Source organism: Taudactylus pleione, unplaced genomic scaffold (genome assembly GCF_031769625.1).
Source record: "Taudactylus pleione unplaced genomic scaffold, aTauple2 ptg001518l, whole genome shotgun sequence".
In the NCBI taxonomy this organism is placed as follows: domain Eukaryota; kingdom Metazoa; phylum Chordata; class Amphibia; order Anura; family Myobatrachidae; genus Taudactylus; species Taudactylus pleione.
In genome coordinates, this window is record NW_028285916.1 from 1 (window position 1) to 19001 (window position 19001).

At 50.6% G+C, this 19001-nt stretch overlaps 1 protein-coding gene across 2 annotated transcripts in view; it reads left to right on the forward strand.

Annotated features, from left to right (window-relative positions):
• Positions 1-6: 6 nt before the first annotated feature.
• Positions 7-19001, forward strand: part of GSK3B (glycogen synthase kinase 3 beta) — a 149193-nt gene continuing 130198 nt past the window's right edge. For both annotated transcript variants that reach the window (XM_088463954.1, XM_088463955.1), the window contains exon 1: positions 7-1281. In XM_088463954.1, the coding sequence (XP_088320080.1) occupies positions 1194-1281 (88 nt within the window). In that variant the 5' untranslated portion in view covers positions 7-1193. The remainder of the gene's footprint in view (positions 1282-19001) is intronic.

Here is a 19001-nt window from a genome sequence, read left to right on the forward strand (position 1 = left end):
GGCGAGCGCCGTGGGCGGAGTAAGGCGACATCGGGACATCGTGAAGGAACAGGCGCTGCGTTCCCCTCCCCTACTCTCATTCTCCAAGTCCACCTACGCCGTCTCCGTAGCGTAGCTGCAGCTCTGCGGCCCGGGGCTACGTCACTGGGGAGAGAGGGAGGAGAGCATTGCAGGAGAAGAAGACAGGCAAATGCGGTCAGTCCGCGGACGGAGAGTGACAAAGGGAGAGCGAGCGAGCTGGGAGCCGACACCTGGCCGGGCAACGGGGGGAAGCGCCGGACTCTCCGCCAGAGATCACGGCAAATCCGCCGCCTGACACCGAGCAGCCGTTATCCGCCGGGCGGGGACCCGGATCACCGTGTGTGACAGAGGCTGGGGCTCATTGTCTGCTGCTGGGCCTGCTTCTGGGGGGAAAGGGACCGCCATGTCCGCAGTGTCTGCCCCCCCTGTGTGAGAGAGCCCCTGGGGCAGGACTGACTGACCTCTCCCCTCCCCCAAATATCATCTAACCCCCCCCCCAATCTGACTGATCTCCCCTCAAATATCATCTACCTCCCCCCAAACTGAGACACCCCCCTCCCCAAATCATCATCCACGCCCCCCCCCCCCCCCGGTGTGAGGGTCCCCAGTATCATCCCCCCTTCCCCCCCAGTGTGAGGGCCCCCAGCATCATCAACATCCACCCCTGGTGGAGGGACCCCCTTTATCACCCCCCACCCAGTGTGAGAGCCCCCCATAACATCATTAACCCCTATAATCTAGGGGGACCAACATTTTTGCCCCCCCCCAAAATCTGACTACCCCCCCCCCCAGTGTGAGGATACTGCAATCATCTGCACCCTAACCTCCCCAAAGCATTATCTGCCCCAGCCTCATTTAGCTGCTACAAGCTGAGGCCCCCCCTCCCCGCATTTTATCCTGTCCATCTCCCACATGGGCCTGTGACCCCCCCCCCCAGCCGCCGCTGTGCACTGGAGCGCTGACTCTGGGGATGCTGGATAAGGAGTGACCTGCACAGACATAGGGGAGGAGGGATACAGTGACATTACACAAGGGGTGGAGGGACCACCACTACCTTATACCCCCCCTTCCAATCTTAAATAAAGGGGTGCAAGGTTGCTCGGCTGGGGTCCCGGGCCTTGATGTGCTGTCCTCTGTCTGGCTTTTATAAAGAAGAGTGAAGGAGGAGCACCATGTCGGGGAGGCCGCGAACCACTTCCTTTGCAGAGAGCTGCAAACCTGTGCAACAGCCGTCGTCTTTTGGCAGCATGAAAGTCAGCCGTGAGTATCCACTCCATCCTGAGCGTCACATATCCAGTGCCAGGCTATTGTGCTCTGTGGCATGTCAGAGGGGGCCAGCCCTGCCCATTCAGCTTCCTATACACGGGCACTTGCTGTAGAAGTGTCTGTATGGCTGATGAAGGGTAGGTTCTATCCCGCCTCCCCTATGTGGGGGATACCAGGGTCTGATCCATTGAGCTGAGGTTAATGCTGTGTTATATACCAGTGTATAGAATACAATGGGAGCACTTCTATATATTGCAATAGCGCAGTATAACTTCATGTAGTAAGGATATGTCTCTGACACGTATGTGGCGATTCTGATGGTCCCTACGGTGAGTCTCCTGATCAAATAGGGATCACCTGATCTAGTGTCTCGGGTGGGCAATAAGTGGCCCTCCAGCTGTTGAACTACAAATCCCAGCATGCCTTGCAACAGTTTTAGCATGGCCAAATAGCAAAACTGTGGCAGGGCACGCTGGGAAGTGTAGTTCTACAACAGCTGGAAGACTGCTTATTGCCCACCCCTAGTCTAGGTGCTACGTTTTGTGCTACAATGTATCAGATCTTATTCTACCTGAAGGGGCTCAATCACACAAGTGCCGCTCATTCCTCCCCACCAATCTCCTCATAATGAAACGGGACAGAGCAATGTGAATAACCCCTAGATGTGGTAGTAATTGGTGTGACCTCTCTGCCTGTCCTTCCAGGCTGTTTTCTGCATTGCTGCCGTTGTATGACACAGTTATTAGACAGTCTCAGGACCTGGCTGCGGTGTGACAGATTCAGGCTCCATCCCCAGTGGGGGAGCAGAATCCGCCATTGCTGCAGAAGATGAAGGCAGGTCCTTCTGGCAGCGGCATGGTTAAATACTATAGAGGCTGCTGACATAATGAGGAGCAATGTCTTCTTCATCTCTATGGTGCATAATGGTCCTGCTGTCTGGGAGCCGCGTCTGAGCCCATCTTGCTGTCTTTCAGCGACTTCTCATTTAGTAGCTCAGTGATGTTTCCTTGCATTGTGTAGGGATCTGCAGCTGTCTATGGTAGGCTTGCAGACAGCCCCACCTTAAATGCAGGCTACGTCTCCCCCCACCACCAGCAGGGCCTCTCACACCGATCGGTGTAATGTATGATCCCTCCCTCGCATCCGCCGTGCAGACGGCAATCTCTGTCACTGAAAGGGCTGGTGTCATGGTAGATGAGCCACCAGCACTGTCCTCGTCTCGTCCCCCCCCCCCCCCCCTCCCCCAATTTCCAGCAGCCTGGCTTCCCCCAGCCCCACCCTTTTCCACCTTTAGAAGGCAGGAGGAATACTGGCCCACAGTGCGGATCTGCTGTGCCCTCCACGGGAATTCACGTGCCCTCCCCTGCAGCGACTGGCACTGCCCTGGATGTGGCAACATGTCTTCCCCCTATTAGAACGCAGGGTCACATTGTCTGTGATTAATGCTGTAAAATAATATAAAAACAGTCTGTTGTACTGGGCACAATGCTAGTTATGTATCACTCCGTATTGGTCTGGAATGTGCCGTAATGCAGGTGTCATCCTTGCATAGCGATTGTATTGTCTCCCATTCATTCCCCCACTGCAGCTTGAGGAATTGTGGTTATCGTCAGTCAGTGATGCACAAACGCAGGTTGCTACGTGGTGTATATTTATTCCGCACAGTGTTTCTCTGCTTAGTTAAACTTCTATACGATAGGAGCGTAAAGTCCCATTGCTGCAGAATCCGGGGGTGGTTTGTCCTCATATATCCTGCAGCTGCTCATTTGCTGGGTTTTTCTATTTCGTTGTTACCAAATGCTGTCAGAATGTACCATAAGAATTGTCTCTTACACCAATCTGATATTATATGAAGGCCCAGCTTATCTGTCTTGTATTAAGTAACCAAGTCCCTCCTGCTGACTCTTCCAAAGTCCTTAATTGCCCCTCACAAACCCATCCCCATCCTGAAATGACAGCACATGAATGGACCCTCCTACCCCCACCCAAACACTATATAGACAGGGATCTATGTACTAAGCAGTGTTAGGAGAAGTGAAAAGTGATAAGGTGCCAGCCAATCAGCTCCTAACTGCCATCTCACAGGCAGTGTTTGAAAAATGACAGTTGGGAGCTGATTGGCTGGTACCTTATCACTTTTCACTTCTCCTAACACTGCTTAGTAACTAGACCCCTAAGTCTTCTACACAAGATATTGTTTAAGTTTTGGAAGGCTTTAACAACAATGTAGTAACCTTACAGCCATACTTGTCCCTCCAGAGATATTTTGAAAAGGAGTTAATGATTTAGGAGGACGGCTAAGAGCCGTGCCTAATATTACTTACTGTATAGAGGAAATAATTGTTGCATTAAGTTACCTTCCCTCATATGGTCCTCTGCTAGGCCTGGGTCCCACTACTATTTTCCAGCTAGAAGCTGTCATCCATCTTTCAGTTGGCAATCCTGTTTCCCTGGCTTGCTGGATGGATTGTCCGCACTCCAGTATGGGCGCTGTGATGCGGCTCGTCCATTATTGCTGACTCTGTAAATGGGATACTAATGCTGCGTGCTGTTTGTCAATAATTAATGATTAATTAGAAGGGTCTGATCGGCAGCGGTATTGGAACCCATTAAAGGGATGCACAAAGCTTCTGGTCAGCGAAGGTCTTCGGAAAGTCCAGGGGGAACCTCTGCCGTGATTAGTGCTGCTGGCATCTAGGACGCAATCCTTTCAAATAGGTGTTTGCCCAGTGCCCTGGCGCATAGTAAGAGGCTTTTGCTGGAGTTGGGCGCACCAAAATCTGTTTATTCTCCAATTGGTGATTGTGTGGGTATCGCTGTTTTAGTATCTCTCTGTATTTTGTAGTTCCCATGTATTGTTTATTATAAACCATTATATAACCTTTATAAACCATGCAGTATGTCCAAGACAGCCGGTACTTTTGTTGGCAGGATGAACAGTCTGCGGAACTGCTGATTCTGCGGGTACTTTGTACTTTTTGTATTTTTTTATATTTACCCGCTGTAACCATTGCAGTGCGCCCAAGATGGCTGACCCCTTGGTGATATGGATTAGTTACTGTATATACTATGCGTTTTGTCTTTTTGTGCTATATAATTAAACATTATTAGTAATAATAATAATGACCCTCTCGTCATACAACCAGGGAGGTAATAAGTGGCTAGCATCATGACAGATGATGGGACAGTGGTCAGCGGAGCTGCTTGGTTCCCGCCAGGGATGGTGCGAGCTGTGTTGCGGCTGATGGACGATATTTAGTATCCATTGTGCCGTAATAGCTGACATCGCCGTACAGTGGAAGAGACAGATGCTTTGGGCCTAATGCAGAGGTGGGAACTAATGCAGGCGCGACCGCATCATTTTCCGCAGCGAGACTGCGTTCCTATGCTATTGCTACAGCTGATAGAATTTGTACTGAGGCTTCCACCGGCTGCGGCGCTGAAACCGCTTTGCGTATTAAGACCCACTATCAACCGCACATCGGTCAAACCATTGGACATTGCGCCAGCCCTATGGAGGTGCAGAATGTGTGCCCAAACATGGCCGATGAAATCAGTGCAAATACGGCAAAAGCCCTTGTAGCTGCCAGCAACACACCTGCGACCGGCTAGCCACCCCCCCCGTTACCAACCAGAAACGCCCACTAAAATTGCGCTTTTCTGCATCCGAAATCATTATACGCTTTCAGCGGTAGCCACCGGGACACACGCGCAGACTGAAAGCATCGGCCGCTTGCGTTTCACGTTGATACTGTGTCCTCCTCTGAACCAATCCCTCTAGGAGGTTGACCATAGTGGTCGTGAGAAAACAAAAACCTCTGGGTCCTTTGATGGGGCGATTTTGTTGGCTGTAGAACACGACCTATTATAGGTCTTTTACACTGTATGTTTCTATGGCTACAAGTTCAGAAGATTGTATGGAGGAGACTGGGCGGAAGCCGTTGGGGTTATGCGTTACTGGGGTCAGAGTTCAGGGGACAAGTGGACGATTTTCCTGTCTGATTTCCACATTTGCCACTTTTCATTGGTTTATTCAGCAGACTGTCCGCTCTGAATGACAATCTTGTTACAGAATGTTACAATAATTTGCACAGAGACATTTTCTAGCCCTCGGATGATCCTGGTTTTTGGGACGTTCCCTCCACTAATTTTGATAAATGAATTGTGTTACTTTGCAGAAAAGTCCAGGAATATATTTATGTCATCAGGCAGTTAGGTGACCATTGTACCTGAGATACATAACAATTGTATGTATCTCAGGGGCGAGCACCCCATCTGTTGATCTGAGTGAGAGGACCATAGTCACGAAAAGCTGGGCATTCAGTTATTTGCGACTTATTGATCTGGCTGCGAGAACCCCGCGTGCTGATTACCAGGGGCAGATTCTGCGGGATACCCATTTATTCTGCCTTTTACGTGGAATCAGTGAGTTAGCGCACGTTAACCTAGTGTCTACCAGAGGCGCAGGAAATTTTATTCTGTACCAGGCTTCCCATCGCCGCCACAGGATAGTATATTTCTGGGAACAGTGTAGTCTATCCGGCAGATAAATCTGCTACAAGGTTAGGGCTACCATCTAGGTCAGGGCTAGGCAACGGTTTCACCTCGGGTGCCAGACTATCGACCTTCCAAGTCAAAAACAATTTCGGGGTACCACCACATTTCATCGTGTTATATACACATTAATTGAGTTGTTCATGTCTGGTTGGTTTTTAGTCATTCCTGAAAATGTCAATGGGCGCTCACCCCATGTAGTTGCTGTAATATCTAGGAATCTATTTTAATTCTGTGCTATTTCTCATCTGCAAACTTCTCCACCCAGACACGATGGCTCTGAAAATCAATTCATTCCATTTGCAGAGATTTTGATTTGGGAAAACTTGTTCCAAAGTAGTTTCTGCCGCTTTCTTACGGTCCAAGATGTATTTAACTTTGGGCCGTGAATTTGGAGATCTTGAAACAGTTTTGAAAAATCGCCTTGCGAAATGCATCCCTCCGACTGTTGTACGTTTCATTCTGCGCACAAATCCCGCAAAATGTGACCTGTTGGGAAGTATCTCGTATACTTGTCAAGACATCATCGATGAAAATCTGAAGTTTCTTTGTAAAATAATCTCAAATTTCACAGAAATGTAGCAGTTTGTATTTGATCCTGAAGTTGCATTTGCCGCGAGATCTGTCAGACGTGACGCATGACGTTCAGCGATGTCACAAAGAAATATTTCATTTCCATGCAGACCGCTGACCATGTGGGAGAGTACGTTCTCTCTGCTCTGCTGACGTACATGGCAGCGCAATGCAGGATCGCCATGTTCAGATTACATTTCTTCTAATTCGCCTGCGAGTAAGGGGATGTAGTCAGCGTCCCGGCGTGTGGGATGCTGACAGGCAAAATACCGGCACCGAAATCTTGACAGCATCAGGATCCTAGCACCAGAATCCCGACCGCCGGAAGGTAAGTATCGGGCGTTAAGGGGAGGGTTAGGGTTAGGCATTAGGGGGATGGTTAGGCACTAAGGGCGAGGGTTAGGTTTAGGCACCAGGGGAAGGTTGGGGACCGGGGAGGGAGGTTTCGTGTGCATGTGGGGGGGGGGGGTTTAGGCTTAGGCACCGGGTAGGGGTAAGAGTTAGTCTTACCTTGTTTCCTTATGGGTGTCTGTATGCCGCTGTCTTTATTCTGACCAGCGGAATCCCAACATCCGGGATCTCATACCCAACCCACGAGTAAGTGATGATCTATTAACAGTTTTGGGGGGAATTCAGTTGTTTTTGCGCGCTGCTGCTGCTGTTTTTTTGCGCTCCTGTTAGGAGATTTTCAATTGTTTCTGCTGATGGGCGCAAATGCATAACTTCTAGCAGCCGGCGAGCACAAATCGTCCAAGTCCCTCTATTGGGCGCCCAAACTGCCATTAGGGCGGCTAAGCAGGACTTTAGATGGGTTTAGCCGCTTACACGTCAAAACCTCTTCTATTTAGGCACAACATGCGCGAAAAACAATTGAATATCGTAACGTCAGTTTAGATGGGGCGATAGGGCGCAAAAAACCAGTTGAATTCCCCCCGTTGGCTAAAATAACCTGAACATCTTTTAATGCATTTGAGGAAATTTTTTAGCGCAGACTTTCTTGATACATGACCGTGAAATGTCAGAATCGGCTTTTCCTAACTTACTAATTTTGGTTTTGACGTTCGACAAAATCAGCATTTTTACCTGTCGTTGCCATTGCCCCATTGGTACGTACGGAAAACAATTTATTTTTTGAAGTCCTACTTTTCACCAATTTCCATGGTGACCTAGAGAACATCTACCACGTACATTGAAGCAACTGTACAAACTTCTACAACAGATCAACGGCTGTGAAACGGATTTTGTCATTTATGTCTGTGCTCTCGTCCACAGCCCGCGCATTTTAAAAAAGCGAGTCCCTCACAGCTTGTAGCGCGCAAAAACGCGCTATAGCGCACATTTTGCGAACACTGTGTATGTATATATATTTACACATGGTATGCTCTTAGCTTGCATGCTGAGTGGTTGTCCTCCTGTGTCTGGTCTTGATAAAGACCCTTCGGGGCCGAAACGTCAACTAACTTTGCACTTTTGGTGAAGTTGGATTAATAAATCTTGGTGACTTTTTCTAAAACAGTGGTGAGTACCCTCTTTGATGCTTAATCAGCCATACTTTGTGTGTGTGTGTGTGTGTGTGTGTGTATATAGCGTTCCCGCTAGGCTGTTTTAGCGCGGCGTGGCACCCTGCCCTCTTTCTGAAGCGCCCTGCCCTTACTGCGCAGCACACCGCTAGAACAGCCGTCTCCACCCGTGGATAGCAGTGTCCCGCGGGTGGGGAAATGCACAGTGATCCGGTCACCGCCAGTGAGTAGACGCCGGGCGCATGCGCCCGGCATCTATACTTCTTTTCAGCAGCGCTTGGGGGCTGCCCGGTTCGTCCGTAAGTGCCAGGCACGCCCCCAAGAATGACGAAAAGGGGACACGTCTTATAGACGCCCCCCTCCCTTTTGAATGGCCACGCCCCCTTCCCGGGAGCTCGCGCGGATGTGCCCTCTCTAGCTCCGGCGCCCTGCCTGCCGCCAGAGCTAGAGTGAACTGTGTATGTCTGTGTGTGTATGTGTGTGTATATATATATGTCACATACATTAATACACACACACAAACACACTGTATATCTCTATCTCTTTCTACCTTACGGTGATTGCGCTGAGTGAACAAAAATTGGGGTCCTAGTCCACTGTTTCTGGGTCCCATTACATATTATGGGGGTGAGGGCAGAGCGCAGTTGGGACAGTGCTGGGGGCAGGTGGCAGTAGTGGGGCAGAGGGTTATGGTCCAGCAGCAGTTGGGGTAGAGCTGGGGGTAAAAACAGGAATAATTTGGAGTAGAGCTTGTTAGATGGGAGTAAGGGCAGGCAGTGCTGGGGGTAGGGATGGGGTAAATGCAGACGGTAGTTGAGACAGTGCTGGGGGTAGTGAGGGCAAGGGTAGATGCAAGTATGTGTGCAGTGGGCATCTGTACAGTATGTATGTGGTCAGTATGTATGTGGGCAGTGGGCATCTGTGCAGTATGTATGTGGGCAGTGGGCATCTGTGCAGTATGTATGTGGGCATCTGTGCAGTATGTATGTGGGCATCTGTGCAGTATGTATGTGTGCAGTGGGCATCTATGCAGTATGTATGTGGGCAGTGGGCATCTATGCAGTATGTATGTGGTCAGTATGTATGTGTGCAGTGGGCATCTATGCAGTATGTATGTGGGCAGTGGGCATCTGTGCAGTATGTATGTGGGCAGTGGGCATCTGTGCAGTATGTATGTGGGCAGTGGGCATCTGTGCAGTATGTATGTGTGCAGTGGGCATCTGTGCAGTATGTATGTGGGCATCTGTGCAGTATGTATGTGGTCAGTATGTATGTGTGCAGTGGGCATGTATGCAGTATGTATGTGGGCAGTGGGCATCTATGCAGTATGTATGTGTGCAGTATGTATGTGGGCAGTGGGCATCTATGAAGTATGTATGTGTGCAGTGGGCATCTGTGCAGTGGGCATCTGTGCAGTGGGCATCTGTGCAGTATGTATGTGTGCAGTGGGCATCTATGAAGTATGTATGTGGGCAGTATGTATGTGGTCAGTATGTATGTGTGCAGTGGGCATCTATGCAGTATGTATGTGTGCAGTGGGCATCTGTGCAGTATGTATGTGTGCAGTGGGCATCTGTGCAGTATGTATGTGGTCAGTATGTATGTGTGCAGTGGGCATCTGTGCAGTATGTATGTGGGCAGTGGGCATCTGTGCAGTATGTATGTGGGCAGTGGGCATCTGTGCAGTATGTATGTGGGCAGTGGGCATCTGTGCAGTATGTATGTGTGCAGTGGACATCTGTGCAGTATGTATGTGTGCAGTGGGCATCTGTGCAGTATGTATGTGTGCAGTGGGCATCTATGAAGTATGTATGTGGTCAGTATGTATGTGTGCAGTGGGCATCTGTGCAGTATGTATGTGGGCAGTGGGCATCTGTGCAGTATGTATGTGGGCAGTGGGCATCTGTGCAGTATGTATGTGTGCAGTGGGCATCTATGAAGTATGTATGTGGTCAGTATGTATGTGTGCAGTGGGCATCTGTGCAGTATGTATGTGTGCAGTGGGCATCTGTGCAGTATGTATGTGTGCAGTGGTCCTTAGGCCTACTTGGGCACTTTCCACTTCCCCTGACAGGGTCCCTGTAACAGACCTACATAGTGCCCCTATACCCAGGAGCTGGGCAGAGCCCCCCTATACCCAGGAGCTGGACAATGCCCCCCACCCCCTGCAGACACACACAAACCTCCCTCTCCCTCTCGGTCACGCTCACACCCGGGTTTTCTCGCTCCCTCAAGGCTGTGTGGGTCGACCATACTCCTTGTCTTGGGCCAAGACCTTTGTCGGACCCAGGGAAAAACTCATATGAATGATTGAAAATGCGAATTGAAGGATGAAAAATGCAGCAATGATTAACGTTACAGCCAGGGAAATGTGTGATCAGGGTCGTTGAAAACTATTATTTTCTTTTGTATTTCTCATGAAATTGTCAATTAGTTTCCAGCATAAGAGCAATAAAAGACAGACGGCACAGGGGCCTGTATTCCTTTATACCCTCACTATATAACATACAATGCTGCAAGCTGTATATATTATTACAATGACCTTGTTCTGTATAATGGTATGGAGACACCTCCCCAGATAATATATCTATAATAATAATCGTATTATAGGCTCTCAATTATCCCGAGCCTTGAGACTGTCTGGCTGCCCCGAGCTCTCTCTCCAAAGTGGTACAACCGCTCCTCCTGGGTGCGAGATACGGGAGTGACTCCGGGATCCGGGCATCATGTGACCGGGAGCGGAGGTCTCAGGCGACTATTGGACGGAGGTATGCTATCAGCTGCAGTGATTGGCTGGGGATGCAGGGAGACGCTGAAGATGTTAATGCCCAGCTTCAACACAGCGCGTCCTACAGGACACGCTCATGTTTAAAAAGTGAGTCCCTGAATGGCTGTAGCGCTTATTTTGCGATCATTGATAGGTAGATATATATATCAACCTTTCCCTCCTCTCCCCCATAATCCGCCTTCTACCCTCCTCCCATAATCAGCCATCTATCCCCCTCCTTCCCCATAATCCACCATCTATCCCCCCCTCCTCCCATAATCAGCCATCTATCCCCCTTCCTCCCTATAATCGTCCATCTATCCCCCTCCCCCATAATCAGCCATCTATCCCCCTCCCTCCTCCCATAATCAGCCATCTATCCCCCTCCCTCCCCCATAATCGGCCATCTATCCCCCTCCCTCCTCCCATAATCCGCCATCTATCCCCCTCCCTCCCCCATAATCGGCCATCTATCCCCCTCCCTCCTCCCATAATCCGCCATCTATCCCCCTCCTCTCCCCCATAATCGGCCATCTATCCCCCTCCCTCCTCCCATAATCGGCCATCTATCCCCCTCCCTCCTCCCATAATCGGCCATCTATCCCCCTCCCTCCCCCATAATCGGCCATCTATCCCCCTCCCTCCTCCCATAATCGGCCATCTATCCCCCTCCCTCCTCCCATAATCGGCCATCTATCCCCCTCCCTCCTCCCATAATCCGCCATCTATCCCCCTCCCCATAATCCGCCATCTATCCCCCTCCCCATAATCCGCCATCTATCCCCCTCCCTCCTCCCATAATCGTCCATCTATCCCCCTCTCTCCCTATAATCAGCCATCTATCCCCCTCCCTCCCCCATAATCGGCCATCTATCCCCCTCCCTCCCTATAATCGGCCATCTATCCCCCTCCCTCCTCCCATAATCAGCCATTTATCCCCCTCCTTTCCCCATAATCTGCCATCTATCCCCCCTCCCTCCTCCCATAATCCGCCATCTATCCCCCTCCCTCCCCCATAATCCGCCATCTATCCCCCTCCCTCCCCCATAATCCGCCATCTATCCCCCTCCCTCCTCACATAATCCGCCATCTATCCCCCTCCCTCCTCACATAATCCGCCATCTATCCCCCTCCCTCCTCACATAATCGGCCATCTATCCCCCTCCCTCCTCACATAATCGGCCATCTATCCCCCTCCCTCCTCACATAATTGACCATCTATCCCCCTCCCTCCTCACATAATCCGCCATCTATCCCCCTCCCTCCTCACATAATCCGCCATCTATCCCCCTCCCTCCTCACATAATCGTCCATCTATCCCCCTCTCTCCCTATAATCCGCCATCTATCCCCCTCTCTCCTCACATAATTGGCCATCTATCCCCCTCCCTCCTCACATAATTGACCATCTATCCCCCTCCCTCCCTATAATCGGCCATCTATCCCCCTCCCTCCCTATAATCGGCCATCTATCCCCCTCCCTCCCTATAAGCGGCCATCTATCCCCCTCCCTCCCTATAAGCGGCCATCTATCCCCCTCCCTCCCTATAAGCGGCCATCTATCCCCCTCCCTCTCTATAATCGGCCATCTATCCCCCTCCCTCCCTATAGTCGCCATCTATCCCCCTCCCTCCCTATAATCGCCATCTACCCCCCTCCCTCCCTATAATCGTCCATCTACAATATATAATCGCCCATTATCCCCCCCCTCCCTCCCTATAATCGGCCATCTATCCCCCTCCCTCCCTATAATCGTCCATCTATCCCCCTCCTCCCATAATCGTCCATCTATTCCCCTCCCTCCCCTATAATCGGCCATCTATCCCCCTCCCTCCCTATAATCGGCCATCTATCCCCCTCCCTCCCTATAATCGGCCATCTATCCCCCTCCCTCCCTATAATCGGCCATCTATCCCCCTCCCTCCCTATAATCGGCCATCTATCCCCCTCCCTCCTCCCATAATCGGCCATCTATCCCCCTCCCTCCTCCCATAATCAGCCATCTATCCCCCTCGTTCCCTATAATCGGCCATCTATCCCCCTCCCTCCCTATAATCGGCCATCTATCCCCCTCCCTCCTCCCATAATCGGCCATCTATCCCCCTCCCTCCTCCCATAATCAGCCATCTATCCCCCTCGTTCCCTATAATCTGCCATCTATCCCCCTCCCTCCCCATAATCAGCCATCTATCCCCCTCCCTCCCCCATAATCCGCCATCTATCCCCCCTCCATCCTCCCATAATCCGCCATCTATCCCCCTCCCTCCCTATAATCGGCCATCTACAATATATCATCGCCCATTATCCCCCCCCTCCCTCCCTATAATCGGCCCTCTATCCCCCCCCTCCCTATAAGCCATCTATCCCCCCCTCCCTATAATCGGCCATCTATCCCCCTCCCTATAATCCCTATAATCGGCCATCTATCCCCCTCCCTATAATCCCTATAATCGGCCATCTATCCCCCTCTCTCCCTATAATTGGCCATCTATCCCCCTCCCTCTCCCATAATCGGCCATCTATCCCCCTCCCTCCCCCATAATCGGCCATCTATCCCCCTCCCTCCTCACATAATCGGCCATCTATCCCCCTCCCTCCTCACATAATCCCATAATAGGCCATCTATCCCCCTCCCTCCCTATAATAGGCCATCTATCCCCCCCTCCCTATAATAGGCCATCTATATCCCCCTCCCTATAATAGGCCCTCTATCCCCCTCCCTATAATCGGCCATCTATCCCCCTCCCTCCCTATAATCGGCCATCTATCCCCCTCCCTCCCTATAATCGGCCATCTATCCCCCTCCCTCCCTATAATCGGCCATCTATCCCCCTCCCTCCCTATAATCGGCCATCTATCCCCCTCCCTCCCTATAATCGCCATCTATCCCCCTCCCTCCCTATAATCGGCCATGTACAATATATAATCGCCCATTACCCCCCCCCTCCCTCCCTATAATCGCCCGTCTATTTAGAATCGGCCATCTATACCCCCCTCCCTCCCTATAATCGGCCATCTACTCCACCTTCCCCCTCCCAATAAAACAACCATCCACTCCCTCCTGCCCCCACTGATTGAACATGCCACATACAAACTGACTTGTGTATTTGCTGTATGTATACCTAGTGTCGGGGTCAGTCCCCAGGTGCAGAAAATGTCTCGGCTCTGCGGTGGTTGGTATCCTGGGAGCTGAGCGATTACTAGGAATAGCGCCATACAAGCACAGTTCCTGCACAAGTATAGCTGCATTTTACTTTGTTGAAAGTGAAACAATGTTGCCCTAATGTGGATAACAGCTCTCCCTTATTGCAGCAGCTGGGCCAGTAACTTCAGTGTCAGTGATTTCTGTATGACTCTTTCTTACATCATATGTCCCCCCTCTCCCTCTGTCACTGATGTGTGAGGGCATTAGTGTATGTACCGCAGCTCATCCTTACATCATATTTCCCCCCTCTCCCTCTGTCACTGATGTGTGAGGGCATTAGTGTATGTACCGCAGCTCATCCTTACATCATATGTCACCCCTCTCCCTCTGTCACTGATGTGTGAGGGCATTAGTGTATGTACCGCAGCTCATCCTTACATCATATTTCCCCCCTCTCCCTCTGTCACTGATGTGTGAGGGCATTAGTGTATGTACCGCAGCTCATCCTTACATCATATTTCCCCCCTCTCCCTCTGTCACTGATGTGTGAGGGCATTAGTGTATGTACCGCAGCTCATCCTTACATCATATGTCCCCCCTCTCCCTCTGTCACTGATGTGTGAGGGCATTAGTGTATGTACCGCAGCTCATCCTTACATCATATGTCCCCCCTCTCCCTCTGTCACTGATGTGTGAGGGCATTAGTGTATGTACCGCAGCTCATCCTTACATCATATGTCCCCCCTCTCCCTCTGTCACTGATGTGTGAGGGCATTAGTGTATGTACCGCAGCTCATCCTTACATCATATGTCCCCCCTCTCCCTCTGTCACTGATGTGTGAGGGCATTAGTGTATGTACCGCAGCTCATCCTTACATCATATGTCCCCCCTCTCCCTCTGTCACTGATGTGTGAGGGCATTAGTGTATGTACCGCAGCTCATCCTTACATCATATGTCCCCCCTCTCCCTCTGTCACTGATGTGTGAGGGCATTAGTGTATGTACCGCAGCTCATCCTTACATCATATGTCCCCCCTCTCCCTCTGTCACTGATGTGTGAGGGCATTAGTGTATGTACCGCAGCACATCCTTACATCATATGTCCCCCCTCTCCCTCTGTCACTGATGTGTGAGGGCATTAGTGTATGTACCGCAGCTCATCCTTACATCATATGTCCCCCCTCTCCCTCTGTCACTGATGTGTGAGGGCATTAGTGTATGTACCGCAGCACATCCTTACATCATATGTCCCCCCTCTCACTCTGTCACTGATGTGTGAGGGCATTAGTGTATGTACCGCAGCTCATCCTTACATCATATGTCCCCCCTCTCCCTCTGTCACTGATGTGTGAGGGCATTAGTGTATGTACCGCAGCTCATCCTTACATCATATGTCCCCCCTCTCCCTCTGTCACTGATGTGTGAGGGCATTAGTGTATGTACCGCAGCTCATCCTTACATCATATTTCCCCCCTCTCCCTCTGTCACTGATGTGTGAGGGCATTAGTGTATGTACCGCAGCTCATCCTTACATCATATGTCACCCCTCTCCCTCTGTCACTGATGTGTGAGGGCATTAGTGTATGTACCGCAGCTCATCCTTACATCATATTTCCCCCCTCTCCCTCTGTCACTGATGTGTGAGGGCATTAGTGTATGTACCGCAGCTCATCCTTACATCATATTTCCCCCCTCTCCCTCTGTCACTGATGTGTGAGGGCATTAGTGTATGTACCGCAGCTCATCCTTACATCATATGTCCCCCCTCTCCCTCTGTCACTGATGTGTGAGGGCATTAGTGTATGTACCGCAGCACATCCTTACATCATATGTCCCCCCTCTCCCTCTGTCACTGATGTGTGAGGGCATTAGTGTATGTACCGCAGCTCATCCTTACATCATATGTCCCCCCTCTCCCTCTGTCACTGATGTGTGAGGGCATTAGTGTATGTACCGCAGCTCATCCTTACATCATATGTCCCCCCTCTCCCTCTGTCACTGATGTGTGAGGGCATTAGTGTATGTACCGCAGCTCATCCTTACATCATATTTCCCCCCTCTCCCTCTGTCACTGATGTGTGAGGGCATTAGTGTATGTACCGCAGCTCATCCTTACATCATATGTCACCCCTCTCCCTCTGTCACTGATGTGTGAGGGCATTAGTGTATGTACCGCAGCTCATCCTTACATCATATTTCCCCCCTCTCCCTCTGTCACTGATGTGTGAGGGCATTAGTGTATGTACCGCAGCTCATCCTTACATCATATTTCCCCCCTCTCCCTCTGTCACTGATGTGTGAGGGCATTAGTGTATGTACCGCAGCTCATCCTTACATCATATGTCCCCCCTCTCCCTCTGTCACTGATGTGTGAGGGCATTAGTGTATGTACCGCAGCTCATCCTTACATCATATGTCCCCCCTCTCCCTCTGTCACTGATGTGTGAGGGCATTAGTGTATGTACCGCAGCTCATCCTTACATCATATGTCCCCCCTCTCCCTCTGTCACTGATGTGTGAGGGCATTAGTGTATGTACCGCAGCTCATCCTTACATCATATGTCCCCCCTCTCCCTCTGTCACTGATGTGTGAGGGCATTAGTGTATGTACCGCAGCTCATCCTTACATCATATGTCCCCCCTCTCCCTCTGTCACTGATGTGTGAGGGCATTAGTGTATGTACCGCAGCTCATCCTTACATCATATGTCCCCCCTCTCCCTCTGTCACTGATGTGTGAGGGCATTAGTGTATGTACCGCAGCTCATCCTTACATCATATGTCCCCCCTCTCCCTCTGTCACTGATGTGTGAGGGCATTAGTGTATGTACCGCAGCTCATCCTTACATCATATGTCCCCCCTCTCCCTCTGTCACTGATGTGTGAGGGCATTAGTGTATGTACCGCAGCACATCCTTACATCATATGTCCCCCCTCTCCCTCTGTCACTGATGTGTGAGGGCATTAGTGTATGTACCGCAGCTCATCCTTACATCATATGTCCCCCCTCTCCCTCTGTCACTGATGTGTGAGGGCATTAGTGTATGTACCGCAGCACATCCTTACATCATATGTCCCCCCTCTCCCTCTGTCACTGATGTGTGAGGGCATTAGTGTATGTACCGCAGCTCATCCTTACATCATATGTCCCCCCTCTCCCTCTGTCACTGATGTGTGAGGGCATTAGTGTATGTACCGCAGCTCATCCTTACATCATATGTCCCCCCTCTCCCTCTGTCACTGATGTGTGAGGGCATTAGTGTATGTACCGCAGCTCATCCTTACATCATATTTCCCCCCTCTCCCTCTGTCACTGATGTGTGAGGGCATTAGTGTATGTACCGCAGCTCATCCTTACATCATATTTCCCCCCTCTCCCTCTGTCACTGATGTGTGAGGGCATTAGTGTATGTACCGCAGCTCATCCTTACATCATATGTCCCCCCTCTCCCTCTGTCACTGATGTGTGAGGGCATTAGTGTATGTACCGCAGCACATCCTTACATCATATGTCCCCCCTCTCCCTCTGGCATTAGTGTATGTACCGCAGCACATCCTTACATCATATGTCCCCCCTCTCCCTCTGTCATTAGTGTATGTACCACAGCACATCCTCCATAGTACAGCTCTGGGCTGGGGCTTATCCCTTCTCCGGCCTCAGTCCATCTGTTGCACATTTGCCGCTGTATTAGAGCCATTGTCCGTTTGCGTCTCTGAGACCATGACAGATGCCATTCTTCCGTGCCGCATTGTTATATAGAGGTGGGTGCACATACTTAGCAGCCCCTGGCTCAGATCACGTCTTTATCGCTATGGAAGCAGCGAGGGCGTACTTACCCTCTGTAACACGTGGCCTCATGTTGGCTTAGGTTCTGGCGGAATAGACAGTGACTGGGTAAAACCTGTTATTGTCAGCATGGTGTCCTGCGTCTGTCTTGTGGGCGGATTGTTGTGTGAGGATGTGATTTTTGCGCTATTGTGTAGTGGCGGTTCGGGACCTGATGATGAGAATTGCATCCTCTCAATCCCACCGCTTGCCCCTTGGGGGTCCAGCTGGTAGGCCAGTATGACTTTTAGGGCTTGGGGAGGACTGGATGATTGTTGTTTGTGTCCTGACTTGTGAAAACCTAGGTCCGCTATGACTGCGTGTTCTTTCTCGGAGCGGAGATGTGGGAAGCTGCTCTGTTATCAGGGTTGCGCCCGTGGCCTGGATCGTACTTGCGTGAATTGCGCACTTTGGTCGGGGGTTGATGCTGGCAGGGCCTCACCTGTAACTTGGCAATGTGAGCTGGGTATTACTAACGTGACTCTTCCTCTGCGCTGACTGGAATGTGTCTGGAAATCACGCCGGAATGCCAGACAGGGACTCAGCTGTCTTTAGGACATCAGTAGGGTTCCGGCTGGGTGATGGACGCCCTGAGGTCACAGATCACTCGGGAGCTCCGTGGAGTAGTCTGGTGATTACTGTGGCCTCAGTCTTCTATGTCATCCATGAATCACATTTCCGGTCTCGGAGGCTCGCCACATACAGTATATAGAGTTCTGTCTATAGTCACTTAGACACTCCAGACGTTTTACATTTACAGGGATCGCCTACAAATGGTTTATCTGAGCTTACGCTGTTCTATCATATATCTTATATTGATTATGTCAGCCGGAGTTTAAGGGTCAGTTAATGTTTCAGGCTGCAAATTGGCAAAATAAATGTAGCTTGGGATCCCCCCTGTCTGCTGAATGGGTGTAGCAGTGCTCCTCACAGTACCTGCAGGAGAAATGTGCCATGCTGATGGCGCTGTCATTCCTATCTGTGCCTTTCTGGATGACTACTCTCCTGCTAATGTATCGCTGTAAGTTCAGATGTATTACTGCCCCCGCGCCTGCAGTCTGTGTACGTGCGCAGTTATCGCCCTCTCGGTAACGGACAAGGGACGCCGGTATATTTCAGCCTATTGCGCTCTCTGCCATTCGCCCGTCCTCCTAAAGAGGCGTCTTGTCAGTGAAATTCCCGGTATTGTATGTAACTATGGATCGATTCTCACTTTGTGACGCACACTGTATATTACTGATCACCTTCTGTATACCCTGCACAGCCTGATGAGCCGTTCCCCATATAACATTACAGTAATTACATGGTGACTGCATCTTAGCCCTCTGCT